Raw genomic sequence first — 17,083 nt, 5'->3', positions numbered from 1 at the left:
TACATAGACACATCCTCACAAAATTTCACATGTATAATTTTAGTAAGATATGGAGGGACAAAGTCATAGGACAAAGTGTTGTTCTAATTAATATAAGGCGAGAACCCCACGCAGGTCGCGAGAGATTTTAATATATGTTATAAAACATCCAAACCAGACCAAATTTTTTATCTCCTTGTTTTTTTTTTCACGCAAAATTGACTAGATATATTTTGAACAAACAACTTTTCGTTTAAAGAAATTGCTAACCAAGACTTATAATATCTAAATATATAATTTCAGTTATGGAGCTATATACTTGAAAATAAATTATTTTGACCAAGAAACCTTGTATTCAAACACGATAATAAATGCAAAAAAAAACGAGAAATGCAAGTGTGTGATATACTTAACTATGAATCATTAGTTCCATCGGAAAATAGTTCCATGGAACTATTGAGAATTTTTTTTCTCAGTAGTTCCATTGACGCTTCAAAGTCAAGTGAACTACTGAGAAAAAAAATTCTCACTAGTTCCATGGAACTATTTTCCGATGGAACTAGTGAGAATCATCCTTAACTATGTATGCAAAATTACAATATTCTTATATCTGTGATGAAACACGAGTGCGTCTTAGAAGAATGTTGTCTACGGATAGGTACTTTATGGTCGAAAGTTTAAGTAAAAATCAATGTTTCCTGTACCAACCTCCAACGAAATTGTTTAAATTTACATCTAGAACCATATTTCTACTGAATTTACTAGAGATTTCATATACATTTTAGTGAAAAAAGAGCATTTTCTTACCTTTCTAAGAGTCCCGTAAAACACTCGATGAAAAGATTCCAAAAAAAAATATTACGTAAGCACTGAATTCGAGTTTGTAAACGACTTTGAGTAGATCAGTCGATCAAAATTCACTTCACCGTAGGCAGCCAGTAAAATTAGTTCATTTTAACATCCACTTTTCAGTCTAAATGAAACATTAGCTGGGAAAATAGGAAATAAATTAAAATAAAATGGTGGCTCCTAAGAGGGGTTAGACATTCGCTGTTATATACATGTCCTTGTGCGCATGCGTGGGGTAGGCACCCCTGATGCGTTCCTATGCGCCCCAATTTTTGAGGGTGACGAAATATTTTTCCTTACGAGGATATCTTTGTGACCTTTATTTATTGTCATATAGTAATTGAATTAATACATATGGCATAGTTAATTATGTCCTTCATTTGTTAATGGGCTTCACGTAGCCCAGTACCTGATTTTATAGAGACTGCCAAGGAGCATTAATTGTATCGATAGTCTAATCATTATCACGGTTTCATACAATCCGTACTATCGATCGGCCTATCGATAGTATGGCCCTTTTCAATTAAAACCATTGATAGTTCGGCAACACAAATTACTATAGCTAAGTATTAACAAACTTAACTATAGCTACCTACATACTGACGTAAGATTTTGCATCCCCTGTTCAAAAATAAAGACTTTGTGTTAGGATAAATAAGATAAGTGGACTCAAAACTAACAATTTCAAAAAGTACCTACCCGCTTCTTATGACTACGGTGGGTTCAAACGAGGGCAAACAGAAGTCAGGAAACGTTGGGTGAATTTCACGAATGTTTGAACGCGGCGTGTAGCGTTTCATTAGTGTCGCATATTTTTTTAATAATCTTTTTTTTTTTAATAAACATTTATAAAATTAACATTGTACCACGGCGGCATTCGAAACAAATTCAAATTCAGAAATTATACCTTCACAGGCACTTTTTCTCGTCAATTTTTATATTTATTATTTTAGTTATTTCTCACAGGCTACAAACTACTGGCATTTCGGAACGACCACTGCTGAGAAGAAATGCCGAAAGAAACTCATTCAAACAGTGTTGGTCCCTATTATGCCAGAAGGGCTTACCATTTTTTAAATATAAATTTATGTATAATTTTTTATCAGTAATAGGTATAACAATGTAAGTACACAATAAACGAGCTGACCATAATCTAACATAATAGATACCTATGTTACTTTCAGACACTTGAAGATCACAAATAAACATGTCAAGAAAATATATAAATAATTATAAAACGGTTGGTTGAAAATATATAAATAATTATAAAATTTACCAACTTTACCAACTCTAAAAATCAATGTTATTCATTTCTTTAACATTAGACACATAAAAATTATAAATTTTGTGTTTTTCTGTGGATATCGTATGAGACGATTAAGGGACTACGTGTCCCTTGATGATGTTAACATCAACCGTCTTAAGCCGGTTGTAAAGTCACGGTTGAGTCTTCTAAATTTCAGGCGAATTTAATGTTTATACACACACATATAAGACAAAAAATTGTAAGACTTAATAATATACTTGAAAAAATCGACCAGGTGCAAGTCGGACACGCACACTGTGAGTTCCGTACAAACTTGTTGTTTTAGTAACTTTTCTTGAACGCCGCTGGATGGCGCTAATTGTTGTTTAAAGCTCGCAAGTTTTAGTGCCACTTAATTATTTTATCCTATATTTAGTATTTGTTTTTATATATATCACCAATGGAAATGCTTCATTGTGAAAAGTACTGTTTGAAGTGTTTGACTATCACAGTTCATGAGATACGGCCTGGTGACAGACGTACAGACAATAACAGACAGCGAAGTCTTAGTAATATGGCCCAGTTTTACCTTTTTCAACCCTAAAAATGCTCAACAATGCTTAATTTTTAATATACAAAGAAGACTTACACGAAATTGTAAAACGTAAAAATTATCTCTGTACGAATGTTCACGTGGGTACTATTGTATTGTACTTATAAATGAAGAAGGGGAAAAATAAAACAATCAAAAACTATAGGAATAAAATTTGTATTTTACAATTGAAATGTTTAAATACACAATATTATTCTTTAATAAAATATAACTATCGTAATTGCAATAACACTCAAAAATACATCGGCTTAACAATTTTAGATAGATTTCTATAGTTAATACATATAACATTATTCGCCAAATATGCAAGGTATTAAGCACTATTTCTAAACTAAGTTACGTGGATTTTTTTATACATGTGTTGTCATTATTCTGAAACATTCAAAATATTAGTAAATATATTTTTTTATTGATAAATTTATTAAAAAAGTGCTAATTTCACAAGGTCCTTCAGCTAATTTCAATAAGATGGTTGATGGAGATTTTAGATTTTATATATTAATTTATTCTGTTAGTAATAATATGTCAGTTTTCTGTGACAGATCATTCTTAAGTTTCAAATATAATTTACTATTGTATTGAATAAGAATCAGGGCGTTGTCATATTTTGAACATGTGTGTTGTCTTTCGGGATCGAGACCAATGAAACACGACATAATAATGTTTATACCGTTCTAAATGATGTTTATATTCAACGAGGTTCACATTTATTTCCACCGGATTGTAATTTGTTTTATTCCCATGGAAATAATGGAAACCCATACAATTTTTCCGGCCTCTTTTTTTGTTCAATTTCAATTACATAATTTCATATCTTGTTATTATACGTGTTATGTGTATATTATGTTGTAATTGTTTATTGTACAAAGGACACATATTAATAGTACAAACACAATAAGAAGGTATACATATACAGCGGACTTATCCCATGTAGGGATCTCTTATAGTCATCCAGCCATAGTTAGAGAAGTGAGAGGAGATTTTATATATTATTAGAAAAAAAAACATTGTAAGAAACAATAATGGTAAGCCGATCTGGCATGATAGGGACCAACACTGTTCAAATGAGTTTCTTTCGGCATTTCTTCTCAGCAGTGGTCGTTCCGAAATGCCAGTAGTTTGTAGCTTGTGAGAAATAACTATAAATATAAAAATTGACGAGAAAAAGTGCCTGTGAAGGTCTAATTTCTGAATAAATGATTTGAATTTGAATTTGAGAGGATATATTTATTTTATTAGGGTAGAATATAATTCTAGGAAACTGACATATTAATACCTAAAAATATAAGCTATACAATCCATGGTCAATGTCATTTTAATAATAAATAATCATTATGACCGCGAAATTAGCATGTCTCACATCACCAACCTGATTATTATCAATTCCACAGCGAATATTGACAAAAATGTCAAATCATTGTACTTTACTGTACAACAGAATTATTGTAAGGCGATCAATTATATTGTACAAATATTAATGGATCAAAAGGTTATCTGGCCCGGTGAAATAGTCACTATACTGCTGTGAGTTTGTCAATAAAAATAAACTTTTTAATTTGATCAAATTTTCTTCTCGTTCATTCATATTGTGCAATATAATTGATCGTTTACAAGCCGCTTGAAGCTAAATATTACCCATCGGCTTTTAGGCAGAGACACTCGACTGATTTCGTGAATAGAGGTAGGTAAATCTAGGTCGCTGTGACATTGCAGTCATTGTACAATTCGTATGAGACTATGATTGTGTGTGACTGGAGGTTGTGGTAGTCCCAGAATAAGGCCACTACATATTCGTGGAGGACGTTTGAGGCGACTAAGCCTAAACACCTGATAGGCCACAATAAGCATTTTTTGACGAGCTTACGAGCTTCTTTGCCAAGCTTTGAGATTTTACTTGTCCCTTCAGGCCACAGAGCGTCACAGCCGCGAATACAACTATGAATAAGATAGATGCCGCGAATACAGCTATGAAGAGATAACGCGCGGAAATTTTCCGATTGTGTCTCTGTCCAAAGGCCGAGGTGCCATATTCGGCCGGTACGGTAGTTGTAATGTCATAATTATATTTTAATCATAATAAATGCACAATTGCGCTGACATGTAAATGGAATGACTTCCATTCAAATAATAATGAAAATGTTCTTTATTTCCACTGTAAATTAAAACTATTATATTTATCACGCCATCTATCAGAGTTCTTTAAAACAAAATATAGACTACACTCAATTTATTGTATAATTTATGCGATGTGAATGTAAGTGCTGTATTCAGTAATCTAGTTTTATTTACACTAAAGTGCTAACTTTTGTTTATCTTGTGAATACACTTAGTGCAGTCTATTTTAATTCTATCATTTACACAATGCAACTGAGCAATATGAGCACATCGGTTGATATTTTTGGCAATAAGTTAAAAAACATATCAACAGTAATGATATTTCTACAAAACTTAACAATGAATTAAATTATTGGCAAGATTTTGAAATTTGTCACTATGTCGCATTGTGTGACGTGATCAAAGAATTTGCGGAAATGTGTCAATGTTTGTAAAATCAAAACTATTTAGTATTTCGTGATAATTAGTTGGCTAAATATACGAAAAGCACAAAACTTAATTGTCAAGATTCATTAGAAAGAAAAATAAGTGATCATGACATTTAACTTAAAAATGCATTTACAATATCGGCAATCGGGTTTGTTTTCTATTTATATTATAACCTTAATTTTCGTCGTACGCGACTTGTAGCACAAATGCCTTCTTAAGACTGTTATCATATCACTTCTACATAGTAATTATAGGTATACACTCAAGTATATTATGTTGACCATTTTGTTAATTATAAACATACAAGAATACGCAAGTAAACATTTAGAAGCGTTCGATCGTATAATTTTTTTTGATCTCTTCATCAAAGTGAAAGGGAAACAAAAGAAAGAAATTGAAGTCTTAAAAATTTTGTAGACCCAATCTACAAATGAGACATATCGAAATCTAGAATACTGAAACGACGTTACCTTGTAACTAGCACCAGTATTTATTTGGTCATCCCCTGCTTAGCCCGTCGCTCCCACTCGGCCCTCATCTGCAATATACCTTTGAATTGTGGAGACGCGTCCGCCTCTCCATCAGCACCATCCTTCTCCTTCACGCCTTCATCCTTTTCCGTATCTACATCCTTTTCTATCACAGCACTCTCGCGTTTCTCTTTCTCAACAGATAACCTTCTCAATTTATCATCATCTTTTCTTTGCCACGGTCTTTTAGTCAGCGTATCAGCTTTGTACGCCATTGCTTCGCTTTTTGCGATGTTTTTAATATCATCTCTGTCATTTGACGGATCAGGAAATGTCCGGTTTCTTAACCGTTTTTCCGGTGTCGAGTCCGATACTTCTTTCTTGTATTTATTTACTTCATTTCGACATACTGGGGCACTTTCCCTTTTAGGATTTGACACACTATTAATGCTGATGCTTCTCTGGTAATGGGGCACACCGAACTGACTTACTCTAGCAGCTATATCTACTAATCTTTTCTCCTCCGCTTGTTCCTTCAAGCTGGCGTCTTCATTTTCTTTATCACTATCCCTAGATTTAATAGAAGCGTTAAATTCATTTTTATGTATCTTTGTTCTAGTAGCATTGAGATTTTCATCAATCTCATCCTTCACCTTATTGGTATCAGCAATGTCCTGAGCTAGACTGTCAGCTTCAGAATCTTTAAGTTTCAATGATCTCCGTGCGAAAACTTTCATCAATTCGGGTTCATCGTCATTTTTTCTGTCACTACTATTACGAATATCTTTAGGTAACATTACGGGTTTTCTACGGTATACAACAGCTTCTTCGTGTCTATCAGGAGCCTTTACATCATTACTGTCAATACTTTGAATAGAGCTCTTACTTCCAAAACTGGAATGTGATTTTTGATCCATAGATATGTTGTCATATATTCTTTCCGTGCTCCCATCAGTACTCATTGAGTTAGTCCTCGGCTTTTCTGGTCTGTCTTGTAGTTCAACACTTGCAGCTTTCCTTTTGAAAAATGCTTTGGGTGTTGAAGGACTTTGTGGGATATTAGATTGCACGGATTTTCTCGAAACAGCTGGGGATACTTTATCTTCAGAATGAACAGCATCTATAGCATTTTCCAAAATTTTTTTCACCGATTCTTTTTTTACTGGAATACTTTGCGTTACTTTTGTTTCAGTTATTTGAAAGCTTTCTATATCTAATTCTTTATCAGCTTGAGGACTATCAATTTTCTTTGGCGTTACATTAGCAGTCAGTACAATATTAGTAATAGGTTTAGTATCAACTTTATTCAATTGAATATTTAGAAATTCGGGAACTCCTGGTTTGATGCCTGATTTCTGTATTTTCTCATCGCTTTTATTAATTGCTCTAGTAGTTTCATTTACTTTCATCGGCGTTTGATCATTATTTATGTGTGTCACAGAAATAAAACCATCTGCATCTAACTTCTCTCTCTGAGTATTTAACTTTGAACTCTGACTCAACGCACTTTCAACAGATATCGTTTTCCTTCTATCTTCAATTGGCTTCTCTGGACTACTCTTAACACTATCTAATGAACTAGACTTGAGTATTGGGGAAATAATAGGTTTAGGTGAGCTAATAATATCATCAATTTTAGCCTCTATCTGAGATATATCGCTATCACGTTTATGACTGTCCATTGTGATGTGAATGCTGTTAGTAAACAACTTACGATCTTCATTTACATCAGTTTTAAGACTGTCTAAATAACTGCTATCAGTACTGGGTAGGCTATCATAGTTACCATCCGCGGTTGTATGGAGAATATTGTAGTTTCTAGCAGATATTCTCTGAGAATAATCATGTCTTTCTGTAACATTTCTTCTGTAATTGACTTCCCAACTTTGTAATAAAGGTTCTGAAATACCAACAATAGCAGGAAGACTAGGCATCTGATTATCCTGTGAACTTATTGATGTTGTTTCTGAAGCATAGCGGAAACTATGAGACTTTCCAATACTACTTCTAGTCTCGACATATTCATCGCCCAGGGATCTCATTTCGGAACGAACGAATGCATCCTCTGTGTTACTTGGTCTTTTTATAGACTCGCGTTTACCATCTGTTTTATCATTAAAGTTTGAGACGTGTTCTGAAGATCGGTGTTTAATATTTTCTGCACTTGTGTGTTTGCTTGTCTTTGGCGGGGAACATGAAGATATTCCTATACCAGGGCTGAAGTACGGAATATTTTTGGGCATACTGCCACTATGAAATGTATAATCATGATTAGCACTCTTGATTTTCAGTGCCTTAGTTGACGCATCATTCTCCATTGGGCTTATTGCTGGCAGCAAAATGTCTTCTTTCACTCGATTGGCTACCTCATTATTTAGAAATGTTTTCGACGAAAAAGGGTCTCTTTGCATAGAAGTAGGCCTTTTAGACTTCTCAGGCATTTTGCCACTGTCCTTCAAAACGTCAATGGCTTCTTTTGAAGAAGTACGTTTAGCTCTATCTACTTTCTCACTAAATTCATCGCGTCTGCTGAATCTGCTTTTCATTTCTAAATTCAACATCTTATCAGTTTCTTCAGCAACTTTGAGATCAGTTATGTTGTATTCGACACCTGGTACTTTGGCTGCACTATATACATCTTTGTATGCACTATCTTGAACATAACCTCCTTTATTATCCAACCGTTTATGCATTTGATTAGCAAACGCCTTCTGTCCTGCAGATTTATGTGTTCTTTCAGCGGGTGTCGGCTTATACCCCTGTCCATCTACATGGAACCCACTTCTTTCATTATCAACAACTTTGTATTGTGCTGTTGCTTTTTCGGTTTTAGATTTTTTAATATCTTGTTGACCATCTGTATCTGTAGCATCTTTCTTTGATTTCTTACCACTCTTCCTTAATAGCAGTCTACTGAAGAACGACTCTTCCTTCTTTCGTATAACTTCGTTTTCAATTTTCTTTTCTGACTTAGATTTCTTTTCGAGGCAAGATTCTTCGGCTTTCTTATCCGTACGGTATTTGTTCATTCGTTCTTCTGAGTGGTAAGTGGTAATCTGATTTTCTGAGCTTGTGGTGACTTGTGGTTTGGGAGAGCTATCTCGTAAAGACTGCCCTTGTGAACTGGACTTGCTTCTCTTTATCGAGGACCGTGGGGTATCTACTTCGACTATGCTGAGCTTCGCCGGTGACTGGCCCATGAGTTGGCTGAGCGCAAGTCCTGGAGGCAGTGATGAGGACTTCAGTTTGGTGTCGCTCGGTGTCTCCAGGACTCTCTGTAGTTCTCGATTCACTAGCAAATGCTGTTCTTTAACTATCATATGCTTCGTAGTGGTCGATGAAGATAATGATTCTGAAATAAAGCAAAAAATAATTGTTGATTTGATATTCAGAATATTAACAATTAAAGAAAATGTATAATCTATAATGAAACATTTGTTTTCTAAGAACAAAGCCAAAAATAACCCAAGGACACGTACCAGTAACAACTTCTGAGGTTTTGTGTGCGACTTCAGGAGTAGTGCTTCGTATCATTTCTTCGTTGAGTTCGGGCGTGATTGGCAAGGCTGAAGCAACAATCTGGAAAATTAAATAAAAGTTTGATCTCAAATTGTTATGTCGATAGGTTTTCGAAATTTTACTTTCGATAGGTTATATGACATATAAAAAATGCTTTTAATGGTAAGAAAAGAAAACCATATTATATTAATGAAAATAAATAAAATTGACGCGGCGTGTGGTTACGCCCTACACTAAGGGACACATAGCCTAGGCAACAATAGCATTCCCAGTATGGTTTACTTCAGTCGGGCGGCCAGTTGTAAAATAACAGGTGAATCTTCAAAATTGTATGGGTGTTTTTTACGCTGTCTCCGGGTTTCGCTGTGTCGGCCTACAACACAACCGGGAATATGTGGTGATTGGAGAGTAAGTGAAGAATCTGAATTCAACGCACTGGATTGTTTTTCTTCCGCCGCGGAGCGCCATGCGTGCGTCGTGGACGCACCGCCATTTTGTGTTTGGCAGCAGAGTGCGACAGTGGCGCCACACCCGTTGGTGGTTCAGATGTGTCTGTAATTTTGAAAACGATCGAATTATAAGACGTATAATTAGATAATAATCAAGTTATTCAATCAATAAAATACATCTCATGTTTCTTTGTGCCCTACACAAAGCTCATGCTTAGCGATAAATTGAACAGACTGAACGTACCTACTATTGAGTTGTAACAAACATAATAACCAATTCTTTACATCGTCGCAGACTCATTTATATAACATTAGTTACTTATCGTTTCGTACTGATATAACTTAAATATAAAACCTGAAAAACCCTAGAAATGATTTGATTTAAAAGTCATTCCGATTCCGTATCGACAAGTAGAAGCTATACTAAATCTCTTTAAGAATAAACGCTCACTTACTGTAAATATCCGAGTGGTCGCTCCTGTTGGAGTGGTCGTGCGAGTGGTGGTGGCCACTGCTACTGTCCTCGTCCATCTCCGAGGAGCCCACGCTGAGGAGCGAGCCATCGCTGCAGGACGACTGCGAGATGCCGGCATGGTGCCTCTGAAAGTAAATAAAGAATAGGTAATTTCACTGCATGGCGAGTAGTGCCCATCGGTCGACTTCAATGACTACCTATCGCCATCTAGTGGCAAGTAGTCGCATGTAGAACTGGAGAACTAAATAGACAACCAGTGTGCAGGTTTTATGACGATGTTTTCTTACACCAGTAGCAAGTGGTTGCCTATGTAAATCTCGTGTGCTGGAGAAGCCACTTGGGTCATATTCCCTATTATAACAGTTAATCACTCAGTAAATCTGGGCAATATTATTGAGAGTACCTGAGAAGTACTGTCTCATCAACTTCCATGCCACACACATACACACACACACACACACACACATGTCAAAAAATTCGTGATCAAAGCGAAACTTAATGCATTATTAATTTTCAACTTCCATTTCAGTATATCCATTAGAAGTTCTACTTAGTATAGTTATACCATCGTACACAGGAAGTTCGTTTAGGGTAAGCATTGTACCGAAACCGTAACACTATTTTTGCGTTTGATAACATCTTAATAGTAGTACAATCGGCTGAATTAACTTTCGAATACAAAATTGAATTAGTGACATTTTTACGTACGTATATTTTTACGCAAATAACAAAAAATAAAGGTCATTAACACTAATATTAATTAACACAGAATATATTTTGACGACCTTGGTGGCGGTGGTAAAGTGCTTGCCTCTGAACCGAGAGGTCCCGGGTTCGATACCCGGTCGGGTCATGATGTAAAATGATATTTTTCTGATTGGCTCGGGTCTTGGATGTTTATTTATATATGTATTTGTTATAAAATATAGTATCATTGAGTTGATATCCCATAACACAAGTCTCGAACTTACTTTGGGGCTGGCTCAATATGTGTGATTTGTCCTAATATATTTATTTAAGTATTTATTTATTTCAGTTGTGACATTGACCTATATTATGTGATTCTAGTCTATTTTGTTAAATTAAATATACGGACAAATCACACGGATTGAGTTAACCCTAAAGTAAGTTCGAAACTTGTGTTATGGGATACTAACTCAACAATACTATATTCTATAACATATACATATAGATCCAAGACCTAGGATATTGTGAAAAAGATCATTTTCCAAGAAGGAACGAATTTGTTAAATTACATTTTTTTATAACACAAAAATAATCTAACTCAACCAATCTTCTTGAAATTTTGCATACATTATGGTTTGAAATCTTTGAAAATTTACGCGGGCGAAGCCGCGCGAAAAAGCTAGTAGAAAACAAAAAGACCAGCTTCATAGGGAGAACAAACAAAAACAACGATTATTTATTTTTAAGAACTTAAATGTCTATTTGAAAGAAAGAGTTTTTAACAATAACAGTCGTCATGACTAGGACCTCAATCGAAACTGGCGCTAACTAGTGAAAGCGGTGGAAACTTTTTTAATGAACATTTTTTTTTCGTTTTTTTACCTGTATTCTGGCACTTATATGCTTCCGTCTCGGCGGTCGCTTGACTGGCACCTCCTCAGTTTGGGTGATGTATAGCATCATATTATCGACTTATCGATATCGACACACTAGGCATTCAACACAGCACTATTTTTATCACATAGTCCTTTGGCACTTTCATGTCCATTATATTATTTGATGTATTCTTATCACACTGTCTATAATATAGTACTAGTACCTATTTGAGTAAAAATACTTTAAATTAACTGAAAAAATGTGTGTTATGAAACTCCGTTGTAATATATATTTTTTTTTTATTAATAAGTACGACGTGTCTCTAATATTTCAAAGATCACAATTTTAAAATACTGGCAGTCGAGTCATAACAAAATAAAAATTAATATTATTCGTTCAAAAACGTTTCAACCTTCTCCAACTTGTGCGCTATACTCGTACGTCAAAGTTTTGATCATGCACCTAGGTGCGTGATGGTCATATCTTATCAAAACTAAAAATGAATAGATAGCTATAGACGAGTGCGTTGTAATGCACAATTTGTTTATTTATTTCAATAAGTACTTTAATGATTTGAGAGTTGACGTTGATTTAAACCGGCGCGCCGCTGATGTTTACACAAAATGGCGTAGGTACTTTGCGTTTATATGCGCAATGTGTCAAAGTTGACGGTGCAATCCACTCTAAAACTACCTAATTAAACTAATTCAGTTCGATGGTTCATACCAAGTTGAAACATTTATTTTCAATTACTAAATGATTCTAAAAGCTACAAACTACTGGCGATTTTGATATATTGAAGCTGAGAAGGGAAACTAATTAAATTTTGTAGTATTACTTATATTATTTTTCAAATATATCAATGTTGAAGGAAAAATATTGTTTCAGATCGATTGCGGATAAATTTTGCTATTATCCTTACATAAACTCTGCCGCGTCTGCGTCTACGAGTATTGGCGATAATCTCAATAACGACTGCACGGATTTTTTCATCAATAATGTGTGATTCCTGAGCAAGGTTTATATGTACAATAATGTTTCTACCCGAGTGAAGCTTAGAGCCGCTAGCATAAATATATTTAACCAAATAAATGCCTCATGGAAGCCGACCAATAAGTACTGGAAAAGTATATCATGACATGTAATATCTGTTCTATCCACACGTAGGTAATAAATCTTATCAATAGTAAATCTACTCAGACAACGGAAGAGATGGCTCTGGCCTTATAAGGTAATATTGTCTTATCGCTTTTTTTATCACTGATACGAAAATGAGCGCTAGATCAATGTCAATGACGCAGATCGCGATAAAATTGATTGAAGGCTGAAGACTCTATGAGATAACTATCATTTTCAGATTTAAAAATGTATTTTTTTTTTATTTAGAACTAGCTAGGATGTCACAGCCTTACAGCCAGGAAATCAACCAGGAACATGCGCGGATAAAAAGGACTTTTTTTTAAGTTTGGTTTCGATGTTTGTTGTGGTTCACTGAACTGATTATAATATTTTTTGCTAAAGGATTAAAGTAGGTAATTATGTAGATGAGAACATGGCACTTATTGGTCTACCTACCTTCTACATGGAATAGAACAGAAGCAAAAACGTATGGCGCACCTAGTCGATCAATCAAACAATATAAAAAACTTTTCCGTTGATAACTTAGAGACAAGACATCCGAGGCGCCGTAGTAACAGGGGGTAGAAAGCTAAAGTTTGTTAATGTGAGGTTCCTTGGGGAATTTAGGCGAGAACTAATAGAGGTACAAATGTAGAATCACGTCTATCCCTTACGAGATAGACAGAGCTAAGATTTGCGAAAGTATACGGCCAGCTACACAGCAATACGGCGGGCTTAGGTTTCTAGCCGCTACAAGAATCTACAATTTATAGTCCTTTCCCTTGATTGACTTTTACAATCTTTTTACAATGTTCACGGGAGAAGAAGCAGCTGGTATTTTGACATTTTTTTCGCATGCCATATCAGCTTGGAATCAACTACCTAAGAGGATTGCCCGAATTTCTCTCGGAAATGGGAAAAACGTAATATTGCGCGAGCAAAAAAAAACATTTGTAAGATTAAATCTACATATATTAAATCGATCTATATTTATTACCAGTGGTAATTTACAAATTAACAACGCAATGACAAAATAATATTGTTGCTTACTCATTCAGACCGCACTGTAGGCAATTAGTTACTAATTGGTAGGTACCATTTTTTTTTAATAAGCTATCTCGTGCGGCAACAATGTTGAAGCAATATTATTACAAGTTAACCACACGTGTACAACACTTATGAGGGTTTCAGGATATTACTCAAAATATTACTGAACTTAAAACACTTTTTTAAAATGAACGCACCACAAATAGTAACAGAATACGTCCCTGAAACTTCACTAACCTAGACACACATTTTACAGTTAAATTAATTATGCACGCAATTCTAAAATTAAAAATTAACGTTTTATTTTTATTATAATAAGTGTTACTGGCCAGTTTCACGCTAAAGGACAGGCAGTGTAGTAAGATTACAGTGGTCCATCGACCTTCATATTGTCGAGAGTACTTATAATAATGCTAACACTGCCCTATCCCTCATGATGGGACGTTACCCGATTATCATGCAACCAAAGATCATAAGCATTTTAACCATGTACTTTATGTACCTAGTTCTACATTAAAAAATAATATAATATACGTAAAAAACATTAATGGCAAGCCGTTCTGGCAAGATAGGGATCAACACTGTTTAAATGAGTTTCTTTTGGCATTTCTTCTCAGCAGTGGCCGTTCCGAAATGCCAGTAGTTTGTAGCTTTTTGAGATATAAGTAATATAAAATTTAAAATTTGATGTGAAAAAGTGCCAGTCGAGGTCTAATTTCTGAACATAAATGTTTTTGCTTTGGTTCCTGCTTTCATTGAAATACAAAATCGGAAAAGTTCGATCGGAAGCGTCTTTTACTATTGTGACGTTGCTAAAAACTGGACAAAATCGACAAAATTCGAAATATACCCAAGTTCAAATTAGACTATTTGTCCATAAACTCATGTGGTCCCATAATGAACCCTTTTCGATGAATGGCATTCGCCGAAATAAAAACCGATGAATCGATTTTCATATTCGCTTCGTTAGACAAAGACATAGGTTATTTATTAGCAAAAACATGAGTTTTCCCATTGACACCACATTGTAATGTAATGTATTACAGTGTGGTGTCCACGGGTATGCAAATTTGTTCGTCACATCATCATTCGGTTCACAATAAGGATCGTTCATAGAGATAAAATTGATTTATATTAGGTAAGTGTAGGAAGTAATGCAACTCCCAATAGGATGTGACGGGACAGGAGACAATATCCACATTGTAGACCCCTCTTCCTAATATCACTGATAACAGACAACAGCAAATCGCTATAGGTTTATTACTCGTCCCGGCTTCGCTCGAAAAACAATACAATTAATTACATCTGAACCTTTCTCAGGAATCGCAGCACTATGTAATTTGGTAAAATCCGCCTGATGAAATCTGTGTTGTAGTTTTTATTTTAAGTAAGTTAAGACAGACAGATGCGGCAGATGATATTGTTTTTTTTTTTTGAACGAAATAATTTAGAACAAAAAATACTATGTTTTATGAAATCAAAATCAAATCATTTATTCAGAAATTAGGCCTTCACAGGCACTTTTTCACGTCATATTCTAAATTAAATGATGTTTACCAAAGTTACAAACTACTAGCTATGATGTAAGATAAGGATATTAGTTCTCTACTACCCACTTACTTGCTTACTTCTTACGAATTGCACAAAAGTTAATACTCTAATGCTCCTCTATACATCTACCAATCGACTTATAACTTAGTAATATGCATCGAAATACTACTATCTTGGTGCTGCCAATAAATATATTTTATTGGATGATCGATAAAATCGAGTTGCAATAAAAAGTCGATCCGATGCTCGCAACAGATGGACACTAAGAGGAATTATGAGCCGGACGTACTATCCCATAAATTCCACGGGAGCGGAGCCTCGGAGCAAAGCTAAGTAGTACAATGATAATCACAGTTACAGGTGTGGCGAAAGTCGGACATTAACATCTATATGTACACCTAAGTGCAGAGTTAATTATTCACATCGCACACAATGACGTAAGGACGCGCGCATCAAACGTCATGTTTCGCAAATCAATAGGTTTTTTTTGCACGCTAATGGCCATTTGATTGACAGAACACGTCCACACCAGGTCCAGTTGGGGCTGCAATGGCAAACATTGGATCAAAATTGGTCTTTTTGAAACCTTCTGTGCCAAAACAAATCATGTATCAATACCAAATCATTCATTCAGAAATTAGACCTTTTTTGGATAGTCTTATTATGTTCTATCACTTGATTAGTAAGGCTGCTCACACACGAAAGTCATGGTTTAAGGCAAAACTATTCACTGTCTAATAAAATTTCTTTATCCAGTGTAGTGATCTGTTCCGTTGTTTTTTTATTGTTCGCTAAGAAATAAAAGGGATTGATAAAATTGTGACAACACAACAACATAACACTGTTCTTGTGCAGTCGAGTAAATAGTCCAAGTTTCGGTCGGCCCATTTACCAACACTGCATTCGTATTGCACATAAATGTAATCGTTGGAAATCAATACGCAGTGCTAATTGAAAAAGAAATGGTTTCCTTGTCAGATTCCTCGGGTAATGAGCGAAATACTAATGCTTTCTTTTATACACACGATTTTTTCTTAGAAGTCTTAAAATGTAAACAATTTTCACAATATGTAGATCATAGAAATTTGTCAAATATTAGTTCAAACCTATTTATTCTACTATAAATGCGAAAGTTGTAAGTATGTTTGTTACTATTTCACGCAAAATCTACGGGACCGATTGTTATGAAATTAGGTACACGTGTAGAATATAACCTGGAATAACATATGGGGTACTTTTTATCTCGAAATTCTCACAGGAGCGAAGCCCCGAGGCGCCGCTAGTACATTCTAAAGTAAAATTTATTAAGAACGAAAATAATTTCCTAGATCCAAGAGTCTATAAATTTATATATTTTTGTAAAATTATAAATAGACATGGTAAGATTTTTTGTTGCATAATAAGACTTGTAATGCCGGCTCCACACTGTCGAACAGTTTGCCAAACTTTTGCGAATTCGGTATACATAGCTGGTTTTTCATTGAAGTAAATAAAATCACTCGTACTAACTACGCAATGTTCACGCATTCGCGTGTTCGGCGACAGTGTGGAGCTGGTATAAACAAAAACCTGATCTTACAGTGTTCGGCATATTCTTCCCTAGAAAAGAAACATTCTATATCCTCAAGTGGATATCGTACAAGGCGATTAAGAGACACA

General features: G+C 34.9%; 2 protein-coding genes across 9 annotated transcripts in view; both read right to left on the bottom strand.

The window, feature by feature from the left end:
• The window catches only part of LOC128678865 (protein Fe65 homolog), a 55,840-nt gene extending 54,798 nt beyond the window's left edge, over positions 1 to 1,042 (bottom strand). For both annotated transcript variants that reach the window (XM_053760734.1, XM_053760735.1), the window contains exon 1: positions 787 to 1,042. The gene's annotated coding sequence lies outside the window, so the exon portion shown is untranslated. The remainder of the gene's footprint in view (positions 1 to 786) is intronic.
• Positions 1,043 to 2,827: 1,785 nt separating this feature from the next.
• Positions 2,828 to 17,083, bottom strand: part of LOC128678862 (uncharacterized protein) — a 113,673-nt gene continuing 99,417 nt past the window's right edge. For 5 of the 7 annotated variants that reach the window (XM_053760726.2, XM_053760729.1, XM_053760727.1 and 2 more), the window contains 4 exons: positions 10,125 to 10,269; positions 9,657 to 9,772; positions 9,181 to 9,280; positions 2,828 to 9,053 (listed from right to left, as the gene is read on the bottom strand). In XM_053760726.2, coding sequence (XP_053616701.1) covers positions 5,722 to 9,053; positions 9,181 to 9,280; positions 9,657 to 9,772; positions 10,125 to 10,269 — 3,693 coding nt within the window. In that variant the 3' untranslated portion in view covers positions 2,828 to 5,721. Of the gene's footprint in view, positions 9,054 to 9,180; positions 9,281 to 9,656; positions 9,773 to 10,124; positions 10,270 to 11,713; positions 11,931 to 17,083 lie in introns of all 7 variants that reach the window. The other 2 variants (XM_053760730.2, XM_053760731.2) reach the window with 1 other exon arrangement.

Source organism: Plodia interpunctella, chromosome 20 (genome assembly GCF_027563975.2).
Source record: "Plodia interpunctella isolate USDA-ARS_2022_Savannah chromosome 20, ilPloInte3.2, whole genome shotgun sequence".
Taxonomy (NCBI): Eukaryota; Metazoa; Arthropoda; class Insecta; order Lepidoptera; family Pyralidae; genus Plodia; species Plodia interpunctella.
The sequence above is the reverse complement of the archived record's forward strand: the minus strand, read 5'-3'. Positions and strand labels throughout refer to the sequence as shown.